General features: G+C 39.1%; 1 protein-coding gene across 1 annotated transcript in view; it reads right to left on the bottom strand.

Moving 5' to 3' along the window:
- LOC132552900 (filamin-C-like) overlaps nucleotides 1-17,752 on the bottom strand; it is a 74,127-nt gene that overhangs the window by 50,603 nt on the left and 5,772 nt on the right. Inside the window, exons 2-12 of the mRNA XM_060217097.1 lie at nucleotides 11,001-11,190; nucleotides 10,273-10,344; nucleotides 9,841-10,054; nucleotides 8,994-9,090; nucleotides 8,258-8,445; nucleotides 7,941-8,096; nucleotides 7,210-7,338; nucleotides 6,266-6,395; nucleotides 5,893-6,030; nucleotides 5,026-5,199; nucleotides 4,507-4,653 (exon numbers count right to left, since the gene is read on the bottom strand). Coding sequence (XP_060073080.1) covers nucleotides 4,507-4,653; nucleotides 5,026-5,199; nucleotides 5,893-6,030; nucleotides 6,266-6,395; nucleotides 7,210-7,338; nucleotides 7,941-8,096; nucleotides 8,258-8,445; nucleotides 8,994-9,090; nucleotides 9,841-10,054; nucleotides 10,273-10,344; nucleotides 11,001-11,190 — 1,635 coding nt within the window. The remainder of the gene's footprint in view (nucleotides 1-4,506; nucleotides 4,654-5,025; nucleotides 5,200-5,892; nucleotides 6,031-6,265; nucleotides 6,396-7,209; nucleotides 7,339-7,940; nucleotides 8,097-8,257; nucleotides 8,446-8,993; nucleotides 9,091-9,840; nucleotides 10,055-10,272; nucleotides 10,345-11,000; nucleotides 11,191-17,752) is intronic.

Genomic DNA, 17,752 nt, shown 5'->3' with positions numbered 1-17,752 from the left:
AACATGCAATAATTTAGATGTTATTTCTTCAGTTTAATTGGTTTTTCTTCAATTCCAAATTTCATTAATATTAGCTAATTATTCTGTATTCATAAGACAAAAAACGGTTTTTGCTTTTTTATCAAAGTGATTTTGTGAAGAAAGAAAACCCAACACATGCCATCTAACATCATGTGACATATGTTTTTATCTCAAAATAAAGAAATCAACTGAAAATGAACTGTGTGAAAACAAAAACTTATACAGCTCAAGATTGATTCTCATACTCAGTGAAGGTTTCAAATAATCACACTTCAACTCTAAAAACCAAGAATCAGAGGCGAAATCTGTAAGACTTTTCTGTTTATGGTTGGTAACTTTAAACGATAAAACAATAAAAGTGTTCATCAATTAAAGTTAATCAATTAGAAATAAATACATTGCTTCAAAGTTCAGGTCTACATTAGGTTTTATAATAATGACTCCGGAGTTAACTCCCTTTAAGTCTATTATCTATGTTCTTGTTTCCGTACATATTGTTTTCTGATGTGACTTTAGTGACTTGTTGTAGGGATAATGTTTGTTAATGACATGCACTGCTCTACATAACCACTTTGATTTTGTGATGGTTGATATTTTTTCCATTTCACACAAAATAACTAGTAAATTCAATTCTAGCTATAATAGTATTGTTATATAATTTCTTCCATATTAATCCATAATTTCTTTAATTAACATTTGTGAAATATCCCTTTTTCTCCCCAATTTTATGCCAACTTTTTAAAATTTTAACACCTTTTGTGACCATGACTCAAATCAAACTGACAAAAAAATGAATTTATCTTTATTGCACTTTTGATTGAATTAAAACCGGGGAAGTAAATGAAAAATGATATTACATTACAGAGTTATCATCACAAAATCAAAGCACCATGTAGGGATTCCTATGTCTGACTTTTTTGTATCTTCCTACATGCTTGTTACCGAGATCCTGACAGTGGTTAACCTTGTACTGATGATCAGTTATTGTATAAACATCAGAGGTCAGGCAAAAGGTTAATTGTCAGTAATCAGTAAGTGTTATTGTCACACAATTTGGTACAAATCACGACGAAGTTTTCATTGACGACTAAACAAAACGCCCAAACATAACGGGGAACTCTCCACCATTCTGTCGGACTTATTAACAGACATGGACTTATTGCCTAATTACTAAAGGAAATTGTAAATTTTCAAAATATCTTGTATGTACAAAACAACAGTGACCAGATAACAGTAAATATAAAGGACCACTATTAAAACAATGGATCGATAGTACTACAATGATGTTTTTATAAAATCATACTTTTATTTATATTACTGCACAAACTTCCTTAACCAAACCTAAATGATCTGATGATAAATGGAGTGTTCATTAAAATTTGTTTTGGACCAGAGCTTTCACAAGATAACAGGGTTATTGTTTTATCATGGTAATCGCAAGATAACGGGGTTATTGTTTTATCATGGTAATCACAAGATAACAGGGTTATTGTTTTATCATGGTAATCACAAGATGACGGGGTTATTGTTTTATCATGGTAATCACAAGATAACGGGGTTATTGTTTTATCATGGTAATCACAAGATAACAGGGTTATTGTTTTATCATGGTAATCACAAGATAACAGGGTTATTGTTTTATCATGGTAATCACAAGATAACAGGGTTATTGTTTTATCATGGTAATCACAAGATAACAGGGTTATTGTTTTATCATGGTAATCACAAGACAACGGGGTAATTGTTTTATCATGGTAATCACAAGATAACGGGGTTATTGTTTTATCATGGTATTCACAAGATAACGGGGTTATTGTTTTATCATGGTAATCACAAGATAACAGGGTTATTGTTTTCTATCAGGGTTATCACAAGATAACAGGGTTATTGTTTTATCATGGTAATCACAAGATAACAGGGTTATTGTTTTATCATGGTAATCACAAGATAACAGGGTTATTGTTTTATCATGGTAATCACAAGATAACAGGGTTATTGTTTTATCATGGTAATCACACGATAACAGGGTTATTGTTTTCTATCAGGGTTATCACAAGATAACAGGGTTATTGTTTTATCATGGTAATCACAAGATAACAGGGTTATTGTTTTATTGTTTTATTATTGTTTTATCATGGTATTCACAAGATAACGGGGTTATTGTTTTATCATGGTAATCACAAGATAATGGGGTTATTGTTTTCTATCAGAGTTATCACAAGATAACAGGGTTATTGTTTTCTATCAGAGTTATCACAAGATAACAGGGTTATTGTTTTCTATCATGGTAATCACAAGATAACAGGGTTATTGTTTTCTATCAGGGTTATCACAAGATAACAGGGTTATTGTTTTCTATAGATAACAGGGTTATTGTTTTCTATCAGAGTTATCACAAGATAACAGGGTTATTGTTTTCTATCAGAGTTATCACAAGATAACAGGGTTATTGTTTTCTATCAGAGTTATCACAAGATAACAGGGTTATTGTTTTCTATCAGAGTTATCACAAGGTAACAGGGTTATTTTTTCTATCAGGGTTATCACAAGATAACAGGGTTATTGTTTTCTATCAGAGTTATCACAAGATAACAGGGTTATTGTTTTCTATCAGAGTTATCACAAGATAACAGGGTTATTTTTTCTATCAGGGTTATCACATGACAACAGGGTTATTGGCAACAGGGTTATTGTTTTGCATCAGATTTTCACAAGGCAAAGGGGTTGTTGTTTTTTGTCATGGTAATCACAAGAAAACAGGGTTATTGTTTTGTATCAGGGTTATCACAAGACAACAGGGTTATTGTTTTGTATCAGATTTTCACAAGACAATGGGGTTATTGTTTTGTATAAGGGTTATCACAAGATAACTGGGTTATTGTTTTGTTTCTGGGTTATTACAAGAAAACAGGGTTATTGTTTTGTATCAGGGTTATCACAAGGCAAAGGGGTTATTGTTTTTTTATCAGGGTTATCTTAAGGTTACAGGGCTTTTTTGACAAGCATTATCTAAGGTAACAGGGTTATTGTTTTGCATTAGATTTTCACAAGAAAAATGGGTTTTTCTTTTGAACCAGCACTACTACAAGAGAATTGGGTTATTATTTTGTATCAGGGTCATCATAAAATAATAGGGTTATTGTTTTGTGTCAGGGTCATCACAAGATATCAGGGTTATTGTTTTGTGACAGGGTCATCATAAGATATCAGGGTTATTGTTGAGATAAAGGGTAACTATGTATTATGACAGAACTATAGGTTGATAAACGCTATCATAAGGGGTATTCTGTAGACTGGCTTAACCCTCCAGATCAAGCACAGCTGCTAAGGACTTCAGTACAATCTTGTGTTATCTTGAATGGTACAAGTCACTTTCATTCAATTCCATTTCCATAACAACATATTAAACACAAATTTCAACTTTTGAAATTAAACTATAGATACTTTTCATGGACAACAAACATTCAGTATAATGAAATACATACTCTATGTTACTATCAGTTTACCATCCCCTAACTGACATTCAACCATGACTAACTACATCCACTAACCACTACAAAGAAGGACAATATACAAGCACTCTTATCCTCTCACTTACATCTATATACATCTAGTACCTTATCTACATGCATCTTTACACACAGCAGCCTGAACACAAACATGTACACACCCACATACACACACCAGCCTACACCCCACATCTTCACTCCCACATACACACACCAGTCCTCACCCAACATCTTCACACACACATACACACACCAGCCTACACCCCACATCTTCACACCCACATACACACACCTGCCCTCACCCAACATCTACACACCCACATTCACACTCCAGCCCTCATCCCACATATTCACATCTACATACAAACAACAGCCCTTGTCCCATATACACCCACATACAACAGACCTTGCCCCACACCTACACATTCACATACAACAGACCTTGCCCCACATTTACACATTCACATACACACACCAGCCCACACCCCACATCTTCACACCCACATACACACACCAGCCCTCACCCCACATCTTCACACCCACATACACACACCAGCCCTCACCCCACATCTTCACATCCACATACCCCACATCTTCACATCCACATACACACACCTGCCCTCACCCAACATCTACACATCTACATACACACACCAGCCCTCACCCCACATCTTCACATCCACATACACACCCCACATCTACACACCCACATACCCACACCAGCCCTCACCCCACATCTACACATCCACATACACACACCAGCCCTCACCCCACATCTACACACCCACATACCCACACCAGCCCTCACCCCACATCTACTACAGATCAGCCCTCACCCCACATCTACACACCCACATACCCACACCAGCCCTCACCCCACATCTACACACCCATATACACACATCAGCCCTCACCCCACATCTACACACCCACATACGTACAATACTCCTCAATAAACAACCATAGAAACACTTACCCATTATTTCCACATCCACATTGCCTGACCCAGATCCCTGAGTGTCAACAACAAAACTTGCAGTGCGATTGACCGGAACCAAGCTGAGGCCATCACCGGAAACAGTAACCTGGGCAGAATCCACAATCTCCAGGGTGTAGGGTGAGCCTTTAACAATGGGAAACATTCATTATAATGACATTAGACAACATCAATTCTCATATCTGTAAACAAGCCCCATTAGAATGTCAACATGATATTGGTATAAAGACTTAAGTTCAACTGTAGCTTGTTGTATCAATCGTTCCTTCAGGGTTTGAAAATTGTACTTAAAAACAAACATAATGTGTTTACATGCTGACACAGCTCAACATGTTTCTCCTTCAGGTTTCGATTTTCTTATCAAAAAGCAGAACTTGTTCAAAGTTTTCCCTTCAAAAAACGGTCATAATAAAAAGTTGCAAATTAATTCTACACAAAACTGAGTGTATAGCTAGCACTTATTTAAAATTATATTTTCATTACTTTAAATATACTGACCTCTGACCTCCATGTCATTGAAGTAAACCTCGACCTTGTATGTGCCAGCCCCCTGGGGTGTAAAGTCAATACTATACAGCCCCACTCGGTCCTGATGGATGTAGGCTGGGACATGTGAGCCATTACAAGACACCTGCACAGTTACTTCCCCTGTTCCAGCTTCTGATGTGTCAGCTATATAACACATCATCATTACAAGAATTATAACAAACTCAAAACTTAGCACCACATGATACTATTCCTAATGGAGTTTGAATAATTTTCTGCTAGATATGGAAATCTTTTTATATAATTCCATTTTCCATCATAAACAAAAATCCATATACATGTAAATATGAAGTTAATTCATGGAAGAAAGAGAATGATCTAGGAAATGTTAATGACACTGATTCATGTATTTCTTAGTGCGGAGAAAACTGTTTTCTAAATATAAGTCAGTATCTCTACTTTGAATGACATTCATCACAGCAATAATTAAACCAGGCTCAAGATTCCATCATCATCTTACTCATCAAGTCTCTTGATGTACTATTGCTTTCAAGGGAGATAACTCAGAACTACAATTTTACATAAATCTTTGTTGCTTTATAAGATGATGAAAGTGCTAACACATGAACGAAACAAAAAAATATACAGGAAACTCTCATCATAGCAGTTTATCTTTCAATTTATCTGTTTGCCATCTGGATGAAAATTAAAGTTTGATATCAAAGTTGTAAATATGAGATGTTTTGTATATTAAGATAAATTAATCACTGGTCAAAAATAAAACATTTTATGTCAGGGTGACAAAACTATGCAAATGTTTCCCAGTATAAAGTATTTTCTTTAAATGCAGAAAAAAACACTTGTAAGCTTATTACATACAGTGGAACTTGAGTCCCATCCCAACAGCACCGCCTTCCAATCCATATACCCGGACTTTAGATGGGTCAAACACCATCACATTGAACGGACTGTCTGAAATATGTTCTCCATCGTACAGCACTGATACCTGCCAAAGACCTAGAACACAGATATTACACATCAGGAGCACGATATCATAGATTTTATACTTTTAATCATTTTTCAAACACCAATCAAATCTTACTGAGCATGTTGAAGCCTAATTCACAGTTATGTACGACACAAACATCGCACATGTCAATTCATAAAATTCATATTTTAAAGGAGTTCATACACTGACAATTTTTTTTTATTGTGAAGACAGTAATATGAAGACAGGGTTCCTATAACCTACCAACTTCTGTTGGTGTAAAGTTCATCACGTAGTTTCCATGTCGGTACACAGCAGCCAAGTTGACTGAACGTCCATTAGGAGCTCTTGCCTCACACTGAATGTCACCCTGTCCTGCACTCGTCACATCAACCTGAAGACAAACGTCACATACAAAATATATTTATGTGATAAGTACTGATAATTCACACTCAATTAAGATACACCATGTAAATCATTACTAAGGCAGCTACTTTTATAGGATCTGACCCCTGCTGACCTATGATCCCACTCTTCTGCAATATTGATAGACCTTCCGTGGGTCAAGGATAAATAAAATAAAATTGCACTGTTCAAACATACAAAGGCAGAGGACTTTCAAAGATTGTATGTACAAAAGACATTCAAGTGAATTGCACCTTTTTAATACAAATTTAGAATAAGATATAGTAATAGTGTTAAATGATTAATTATGCTGAATCATACAACTGTCTTGTCCTAGACTTATCAGTGATGTTTTCAGGGCTAAAGTTTGCAAACTTAGAGGTGGCGCAGAATATCCAAAGTGATCAAAAGAAATGTTTGAGATGGGAAGGTACATAGGCCCCATAAATCAATAAATTGGATAGTTATCATATATCTGATCATTTCAGACCTAGTATGTATATGTATATATTCTGAACCATGCTTCTATCTGATAGAAAAACCAAACAAAAAATTTACTGAAATATTTAGTAGTAGAATATACCTAACCAATGTAAACAGACCAAAAGCTACTTCATAAACATTCAGGCTCCGATGTTTAGATGAAAGTTCCTAAATAAGATGTGTATTGAGTTAGCATGATACCAATCTGTTAAATAGTAACAAGAAACAAAGTCGGAGAAGTCAGTACTGACTGATGTAGGAGACAAATTAATGAAGTAATTATATCTTGACATGAACACAGACTTGGTTTAATTACTCACCTTCAGTTCAGAGATAAGACCAGCCGAGCATTTGTCCGGGCCAATGTATCTGACTCTTGATCTGTCAGCAATCACTTTGAAGGACACTGGACATCCAACAATGAGGGAGTTTTCACAATAGACATTCAGCTGTAAAACAAATCCATTTCAAAGCTACTTTGGATTGTTCAAAAACTCAGCAAAATAATAAAAGTTACAGTATCTAGGTTTTCAAAAATGCACAATATGCCCGCAGCTTTTAAAGTTGATATAAATCATGATAGTTCATAGTAATTTAATTTTTCACTCTATTCAAGTTATATAACTGATTATTTCTAATATTTAAAGACAACTTCAAGTGTTATTGATTTTTTGCAAATGCAGCCACGACCAATGGGAAATTTATTTCCAATGCAGTTTTTGTTGTTAGTATTTTCCGATGTGTAACCAGTAAGCCATAGAAATACCCTAACACTACAGATTTCTCACTGGCTTCTAAAATTTACAAACACAATGGAAATTTTTGATCTACTACATTATCATATTTAGTAACTATAATTTCTATAATCCCTAGTTTCCAAACTGAAAAATTGAGTGAAAAGCTTTTTATCATCTGAGGCATGAAGGGAGAGAACTGCGTAAGTATGGACACAGAAAAGTTACCAGTAAAACTAGGAAACCAAGGACTGAGGATTAACATTACAGGATCGCAGAAATTCCGTATAAACTTGTGTAAGAAATAAGTTGCTGACCCTGTGGTGCCCCGTCTCTGTAGGAGTAAATGTTCCTGTTGCACGACTCCCCACCCAGTTGAAGTGGACTGGAGGGTTGGAGTCAGGCCCCTTTATCTCTGCCCTCACATCTGATGACACTAGCTCAGTATCATCAATACGTAATGAGAAATCCGCCTAAAACAAGCAAAATTACACAAATAAATCAAACTCATTTTCATGGCAAGGTTATTGAGTAAACCAATCTACAAATCTTCTTTGAAATGCAAATCTTTCATGCAATAGATTGGAATCCTATATATCTTTGCTGTATTTCCCCTGTTGGATACCCCTATTACCTCTTGGTCAATGTAAACATTTCTTGGCCCTGCTTCCATCACAACTTTTTCTGCTGCTGTGCGAACAGGCTTGAAGTTTCCGAAGTACGCTGCATATGCCATGATCCCGATATGATCGACTTCAGGATCACACATCTCCTTAGCTGTGAGGATAGGCTCTACTCCAAGTCTACGGGCAGCATCAATACCTGTACAACACAAACACTCTCAATTGTCTGTTTACTTTATCTCTAGGAACAAATTTCACCGATGTATATCATAATTTTTCAAAAAAAGATCTCATATAATATCGAAGACTGAGGATTGACAGGTCCAGAAAGTTTTCGCAGTGAACCTTACTAAATCAGAGGTAACAAAAAACAGTATTGTGTTTTAAGTTTATTTCAAAATTAAAACTTCAAATACATATTTGATTAAAACAGACTTGAAAGCAAAGTTTGCTAATATTAAGTCGTAAGCTGTTGAAACTGTTGGACTGGTTGAACCTGCAAGAAAAATGTCAGGTACAGATTGGGACAGAGGCTGGACTTTGGAATATATGGCCCATGCACTTTAAGGGGGTCCACATGTACCTGTCTGAAAGTAACTAAATAATTCCAAACCAACTGAAAAGTTTCAGCCATGGTGATTTTATAATCATCTAACAAACCGTGGTAACTTTGATTGATGAAACCAGGTGTTTTATATGTTAACGATGAGAACAGCAGAATCCACAGAAATCAGTCCAACGCCTTACCTAATTGTAAATTTTCTTCTGGACTTCCAACAGGCGATGCAGACTCTCCAAGGGAGGTAACCAAATTACAGAGGAGATGTCCGTCAGACCAGTCATCCTGTGTAACAACATGATTGTCATCATCAACTCGTGATGTACAATAATTCATCACCACAACAATATCAGACCGAGTCTGTATAGAAGACATCCTCACAACCATAATGGTATGACAAGCTAGGTGACACCAGACTTCTAAGGACATTGTATTATGCAGGATATCTAGAGTAACTATGTAGTGTATTCTTTCTGGCTTTTTCAGAGAAATAGAACAATAATTTGTCATGAAACAAAAGTCATCGACATACAGCCAGTATATTTTATATATTTTATAAACAATAGATTGATAGCTAACAATATCACTGGCTCTACACTCAACAAAATCAGCAATCTAATGCCAGATATCTTAAGTCTTAATGTATCTTCAACAGCTAGCCTTTAAATGCTGCAGGTCTTGGTTATGCCTCCAATCAAAACAGATATCTAATGCCAGATATCTTAGGTCTGAATGTATCTACAACAGCTAGCCTTTAAATGCTGCAGGTCTTGGTTATGCCTCCAATCAAAACAGATAGTTAATACTGAAAAACTTTGTTCTAAATAATTCCCAGAAAACAGCCAGCTTTTGCCAGAAAATCTCAGTTCTAAATAATTCCCAGAAAACAGCCAGCTTTTGCCAGAAAATCTCAGTTCTAAATAATTCCCAAAAAACAGCCAGCTTTTGCCAGAAAATCTCAGTTCTACGTTCTTCCAAAACAGGCAAATAATTCTAGAAATCTAAACACCGTGAACATGGTCTCATTTCACTCACTGTGAAGTTATTAAAGCTCCCACTCTTAAGGAGGTTTCGGGTCATGTTCCTGGTCGCCATGTAACCAGGCGAGTCAATCTTCATAAAGTATGATAAATAGGTCATTCCAGACAGCTCGTCAAGGTCAGGGCTGGACAGATCCTCAGGTCGTACCACCAGGGGGATGTCAAAGTGCTTCTTGGCCAAATTCATGGCATTACTACAGGTGTTTAGGCTAGGGAAAGGATAAAAAACACACAAAAAGTCGTAAGAATTGATAATGACCACGTAAACACTGTCTATGTGATTATTTAGCACTAAATGTACCCAATTTCTATTTCTTTTAAATCATTGACTTTAGATAAAATTTATTTCTTGACACAAATCTTCTATTTTACACCTGTCACTGTGACTGAGATATAATTATTGATACAAATCTTCTATTTTACATACCTGTCACTGTGACTGAGATATCTCCAGTTCGTGGCCTCCTCAATCTTAGGGTCACAGTAATTCACTAGGGCACTGTTTAATAAAATACAATTTATAAATATCAAAATACAATGTTAACACACCATCATTGAAGTGTACAGCTGTGTTAAGTTCTCTGTATTATAATGGTCAGTGTTGCCATCCTTTAGTAATATCTGGTCACTTAAGTCCTTCAAAATAAAGAGTGACAGGATGTTTTAAAGCATCATCAAGGAAAAAGATCTTCAGCCAATTCTATTTGACAGTTATCACATCTGTACATCTTTAAGATGATACTCTATGTTGTGTTTGAGCATTATTTTGCCCAAATTAGATTAAAAACTTGATTTTGGAATTTTCAAAAACCTGAACAAAAATCAGGAAAACTCGGGTGATTCTAGGATTTTTCAGGATTTTAGCAGGTCAATGCTATGGCCAATATCAGGTTGACATGATGAAATCAGGTGAGTTGGCAACAATGGTGGTTAGTATGCACCTAGTTCACTTGTAACGACCTTCAAATTAAATATATATCAATATTAAGAGTCCTATTGATATCAAAACAAAACAATTTTTCATCTTTTGTTATAAATGCAGAATGCCAATTTCTATTATGTTTTCAGCATAATCTTCAAAACTTGCAAAGTTATGTCTGATTCTAAATCTGCTGTATAAAGAGATAGGGATCTACAAGGTTGGTGTTAACTTACTGGAGAGCGACACCATCGTTCCAACAAGTTGTGAAATTTGTGATGTTGCATTCTGGGATAACTGCTCGTAACCAAGCTAACATCAACTTCTTGGCTGGGAACTTTGTCTTCCCTATCTGGTAGCGGAGGATAAGATGCCATATCAATCCCAGGATCAATTTCAGGTTACCATTGGAGATATCGTCACTTCCTGCCATAACAAAATCATCGTATGATAACACACCAAATCCATTTGTATTTTACATCGCTAACAGTGTTTACAGAGGTACCTTCTACTGTGTTTGATAACCTACGACTAACCTTTCACTTACGACAAAACTTTTCCAGACTTTCATTTTTTTCTTTTTTTTTTCATTTTTTTTATAATGTTGTTTTGCTAGTATTCTTTGCTGCTTTATTATCCTTCACAACTTCAGAAGACATTCTTCTAAATCATGTCTAATTTGTTTTTTTCACGTAAATCACATCTTCACTGAATCCATTATCTGATTATCAAACAACTTATTTCAATTTTTAACATCTGTTTACAGCCCCCTCTGGTGAGGTAAAAAAGAGAAACAATTTGTAAAAAAAGGACACATAGTTTGTTTGATTTTTTGACTGGGTTTATTGCCTTCTCAACACCCAAAATAGTATTAGGAGGTGATGTCTCCATGTACAATGTATATCTCAGTGAATTACAACATACTGGAAGTCTGTCGCATGCCATCCAGGATGATTACAGTCAAGTGTTTTGCCCAAAGACACCACTAATATAGCATAGATTGTTTTTTTCTCCACTTCCTCATTCTTACACACTACCTGCCTCCAGTTCATAAAAACAACCACCTCTGATCTGAGGTTACGTAGGCCAACTCTCTACTGAATGAAATATCGTGGTTCCTAAGACACCTTGCTATTTCTTACCAAGGTTGTCATGGCCTTGACAAACTTGACAAAACAGGAACAGTGTATTTCCCTACATCAACAGCATGTGACATTTTGAAACAACAACACTCTTGATTACTGCAATTTGAAAATATGAGTTATGTTGCTGTACAAACCATTTCTCTTGTTTTGATGGACATACAGCCATTGAAGTCTGAGAAGGTATAAATAATAGATGATACTCTAGTACAGAGCTGGTAGTTACCTCACCACAGACGCTTTATCAGCTCACAGATGATACTCTGGTACAGAGCTGGTAGTTACCTCACTCTAGTACAGAGCTGGTAGCTACCTCACTCTAGTACAGAGCTGGTAGCTACCTCACTCTGGTACAGAGCTGGTAGCTACCTCACTCTAGTACAGAGCTGGTAGTTACCTCACCACAGAAGCTTTATCAGCTCACAAATGATACTCTGGTACAGAGCTGGTAGCTACCTCACTCTAGTACAGAGCTGGTAGTTACCTCACCACAGAAGCTTTATCAGCTCACAAATGATACTCTGGTACAGAGCTGGTAGCTACCTCACCACAGACGCTTTATCAGCTCTCAGATGATACTCTGGTACAGAGCTGGTAGCTACCTCACTCTGGTACAGAGCTGGTAGCTACCTCACTCTAGTACAGAGCTGGTAGTTACCTCACTCTAGTACAGAGCTGGTAGCTACCTCACTCTAGTACAGAGCTGGTAGTTACCTCACCACAGACGCTTTATCAGCTCACAAATGATACTCTGGTACAGAGCTGGTAGCTACCTCACTCTGGTACAGAGCTGGTAGCTACCTCACTCTAGTACAGAGCTGGTAGCTACCTCACTCTGGTACAGAGCTGATCGCTACCTCACCACAGACGCTTTATCAGCTCACAAATGATACTCTGGTACAGAGCTGGTCGCTACCTCACTCTAGTACAGAGCTGGTCGCTACCTCACCACAGAAGCTTTATCAGCTCACAAATGATACTCTAGTACTCCTGGTGATCACTCTAGTACAGAGCTGGTAGCTACCTCACTCTAGTACAGAGCTGGTAGCTACCTCACTCTGGTACAGAGCTGGTCGCTACCTCACCACAGACGCTTTATCAGCTCACAAATGATACTCTGGTACAGAGCTGGTAGCTACCTCACTCTAGTACAGAGCTGGTAGCTACCTCACCACAGACGCTTTATCAGCTCACAAATGATACTCTGGTACAGAGCTGGTAGCTACCTCACTCTAGTACAGAGCTGGTCCCTACCTCACTCTAGTACAGAGCTGGTAGCTACCTCACTCTAGTACAGAGCTGGTAGCTACCTCACTCTAGTACAGAGCTGGTAGCTACCTCACTCTAGTACAGAGCTGGTCGCTACCTCACCACAGAAGCTTTATCAGCTCACAAATGATAATCTGGTACAGAGCTGGTAGCTACCTCACTCTAGTACAGAGCTGGTCGCTACCTCACTCTGGTACAGAGCTGGTCGCTACCTCACCACAGAAGCTTTATCAGCTCACAAATGATACTCTGGTACAGAGCTGGTAGTTAACTCACCACAGACACTTTATCAACTCACAGATGATACTCTGGTACAGAGCTGGTAGCTACCTCACTCTAGTACAGAGCTGGTCGCTACCTCACTCTAGTACAGAGCTGGTCGCTACCTCACTCTGGTACAGAGCTGGTCGCTACCTCACCACAGAAGCTATATCAGCTCACAAATAATACTCTGGTACAGAGCTGGTAGTTAACTCACCACAGACGCTTTATCAACTCACAGATGATACTCTGGTACAGAGCTGGTAGCTACTTCACTCTAGTACAGAGCTGGTAGCTACCTCACTCTAGTACAGAGCTGGTAGCTACCTCACTCTAGTACAGAGCTGGTAGCTACCTCACTCTAGTACAGAGCTGGTAGCTACCTCACTCTAGTACAGAGCTGGTAGTTACCTCACCACAGAAGCTTTATCAGCTCACAAATGATACTCTGGTACAGAGCTGGTAGCTACCTCACTCTAGTACAGAGCTGGTAGCTACCTCACTCTAGTACAGAGCTGGTAGCTACCTCACTCTAGTACAGAGCTGGTAGCTACCTCACTCTAGTACAGAGCTGGTCGCTACCTCACCACAGACGCTTTATCAACTCACAGATGATACTCTGGTACAGAGCTGGTAGCTACCTCACTCTAGTACAGAGCTGGTAGCTACCTCACTCTAGTACAGAGCTGGTCGCTACCTCACCACAGACGCTTTATCAACTCACAGATGATACTCTGGTACAGAGCTGGTAGCTACCTCACTCTGGTACAGAGCTGGTAGCTACCTCACCTCACCCTCACCACAGACGCTTTATCAGCTCACAAATGATACTCTGGTACAGAGCTGGTAGCTACCTCACTCTGGTACAGAGCTGGTAGCTACCTCACTCTGGTACAGAGCTGGTAGCTACCTCACTCTAGTACAGAGCTGGTAGCTACCTCACTCTAGTACAGAGCTGGTAGTTACCTCACCACAGAAGCTTTATCAGCTCACAAATGATACTCTAGTACAGAGCTGGTAGCTACCTCACTCTAGTACAGAGCTGGTCGCTACCTCACCACAGAAGCTTTATCATCTCACAAATAATACTCCGGTACAGAGCTGGTAGCTACCTCACTCTAGTACAGAGCTGGTCGCTACCTCACCTCAGAGCTGGTCACACCACAGACGCTTTATCAACTCACAGATGATACTCTGGTACAGAGCTGGTAGCTACCTCACTCTGGTACAGAGCTGGTAGCTACCTCACTCTAGTACAGAGCTGGTAGCTACCTCACTCTAGTACAGAGCTGGTAGCTACCTCACTCTGGTACAGAGCTGGTAGCTACCTCACTCTAGTACAGAGCTGGTAGCTACCTCACCACAGACGCTTTATCAGCTCACAAATGATACTCTGGTACAGAGCTGGTAGCTACCTCACTCTAGTACAGAGCTGGTCGCTACATCACTCTGGTACAGAGCTGGTAGCTACCTCACTCTGGTACAGAGCTGGTAGCTACCTCACTCAGGTACAGAGCTGGTAGCTACCTCACTCTAGTACAGAGCTGGTAGCTACATCACTCTGGTACAGAGCTGGTAGCTACCTCACTCTGGTACAGAGCTGGTCGCTACCTCACTCTAGTACAGAGCTGGTAGCTACCTCACTCTAGTACAGAGCTGGTAGTTACCTCACCACAGAAGCTTTATCAGCTCACAAATGATACTCTGGTACAGAGCTGGTAGCTACCTCACTCTAGTACAGAGCTGGTAGCTACCTCACTCTAGTACAGAGCTGGTAGCTACCTCACTCTAGTACAGAGCTGGTCAGCTCACCTCACTCTAGTACAGAGCTGGTCGCTACCTCACCACAGACGCTTTATCAACTCACAGATGATACTCTGGTACAGAGCTGGTAGCTACCTCACTCTAGTACAGAGCTGGTAGCTACCTCACTCTAGTACAGAGCTGGTCGCTACCTCACCACAGACGCTTTATCAACTCACAGATGATACTCTGGTACAGAGCTGGTAGCTACCTCACTCTGGTACAGAGCTGGTAGCTACCTCACTCTAGTACAGAGCTGGTAGTTACCTCACCACAGACGCTTTATCAGCTCACAAATGATACTCTGGTACAGAGCTGGTAGCTACCTCACTCTGGTACAGAGCTGGTAGCTACCTCACTCTGGTACAGAGCTGGTAGCTACCTCACTCTAGTACAGAGCTACAGAGCTGGTAGCTACCTCACTCTAGTACAGAGCTGGTAGTTACCTCACCACAGAAGCTTTATCAGCTCACAAATGATACTCTAGTACAGAGCTGGTAGCTACCTCACTCTAGTACAGAGCTGGTCGCTACCTCACCACAGAAGCTTTATCATCTCACAAATGATACTCTGGTACAGAGCTGGTAGCTACCTCACTCTAGTACAGAGCTGGTCGCTACCTCACCACAGACGCTTTATCAACTCACAGATGATACTCTGGTACAGAGCTGGTAGCTACCTCACTCTGGTACAGAGCTGGTAGCTACCTCACTCTAGTACAGAGCTGGTAGCTACCTCACTCTAGTACAGAGCTGGTAGCTACCTCACTCTGGTACAGAGCTGGTAGCTACCTCACTCTAGTACAGAGCTGGTAGCTACCTCACCACAGACGCTTTATCAGCTCACAAATGATACTCTGGTACAGAGCTGGTAGCTACCTCACTCTAGTACAGAGCTGGTCGCTACATCACTCTGGTACAGAGCTGGTAGCTACCTCACTCTGGTACAGAGCTGGTAGCTACCTCACTCAGGTACAGAGCTGGTAGCTACCTCACTCTAGTACAGAGCTGGTCGCTACATCACTCTGGTACAGAGCTGGTAGCTACCTCACTCTGGTACAGAGCTGGTAGCTACCTCACTCTGGTACAGAGCTGGTCGCTACCTCACTCTGGTACAGAGCTGGTAGCTACCTCACTCTAGTACAGAGCTGGTAGCTACCTCACTCTAGTACAGAGCTGGTAGTTACCTCACCACAGACGCTTTATCAGCTCACAAATGATACTCTGGTACAGAGCTGGTAGCTACCTCACCACAGAAACTTTATCAACTAACAGATGATTCTCTTGTACAAAGCTGGTAGCTTCCTCACCAAGAAGTCTTATCATACACACTACAGACAAATCACCCACACAAATAGTTTTTGAAAATAAAAACCACATTTAGAGTGTAGTGATCAGACCACAGGGTGATTTCTGGAATGACAGTTCACATTTACAAATATTTCACTTGAACATGATAGTGCATATAAGCAAGGAAATAAGAAAATGAAGGGATATTGGATGACTACATTTTGGTGGGTGTGTATTACAACACATAAGGATGTTGATTTAAATCTCCAAATGCACTTACTATCAAAGTTCCATTAAAAGATGTGTACACCTACACCCGAATTAATGTGTATTTAAATGATTATGGGCATGGATTTTTAAGAACAAACAAATCTTAAATTTCACCAGGGAGATACACCGTGTGGGATATTAGAACATACGTCCTCCATTGTACCTGGTACATGGATTAGTCATTCCCCTAGGGTTGTGACCCTCCAAAGGAACGTCCTCCAATGTACCGGGTACATGGATTAGTCAATCCCCTAGGATTGTGACCCTCCAAAGGGACGTCCTCCAATGTACCTGGTACATTGATTAGTCAATCCCCTTGGATTGTGACCCTCCAAAGGGACAAGTATTTCCACACCACAATACTTCAGTTTCTCTGAACAATAACTTTGACCTTCCAAGTTTTCCTATGTACACCTAAATGAAGATCTAGTTTGTAGTGAATAAAAAACATATCATATTAACACCTACATATATACATTACAAAAACATGAAAGTCTTACAAACGTAGAATAACAACATACCTACGTATACGTATCAAATTATGATGAACTTGTACAGTGACAACTAGTGTGCATTACTGTTTGGTTATTTGCTTGGTTTATCAACCTGAAGCCAAAGTCATTCTTGGTAGATCTCCTTACAGACTAGCTGGTGAATTTCTCAATGAACAAGTAAGAAACCCACTGCATGTTATCTGAAGTACTGAGGTAAAGTGGCTGCCCAAGGACACATCACATACAGGAGGACACAGTCTATTTTACATGATTCCTGATAGAACACCACTGCTCTGTACTGGGATCAAACCACACACCTCCAAACTTCATCCAAGATTCTAAATTCTGATGCTCTACTGATATATATGGTGACCTCAGTATTAAAAACACCAGTATAGCATAAATCTTGTGTTTCAAATGGTTACAAAAAAATAGAGTGAATGATAAAAGTATATAATTT

The sequence above is a fragment of the Ylistrum balloti genome, unplaced genomic scaffold (assembly GCF_031769215.1).
Source record: "Ylistrum balloti isolate Yb309-2 unplaced genomic scaffold, AGI_CSIRO_Ybal_v1 Utg370286, whole genome shotgun sequence".
NCBI lineage: Eukaryota > Metazoa > Mollusca > Bivalvia > Pectinida > Pectinidae > Ylistrum > Ylistrum balloti.
This window is presented reverse-complemented; position numbering and strand designations above follow the sequence as displayed.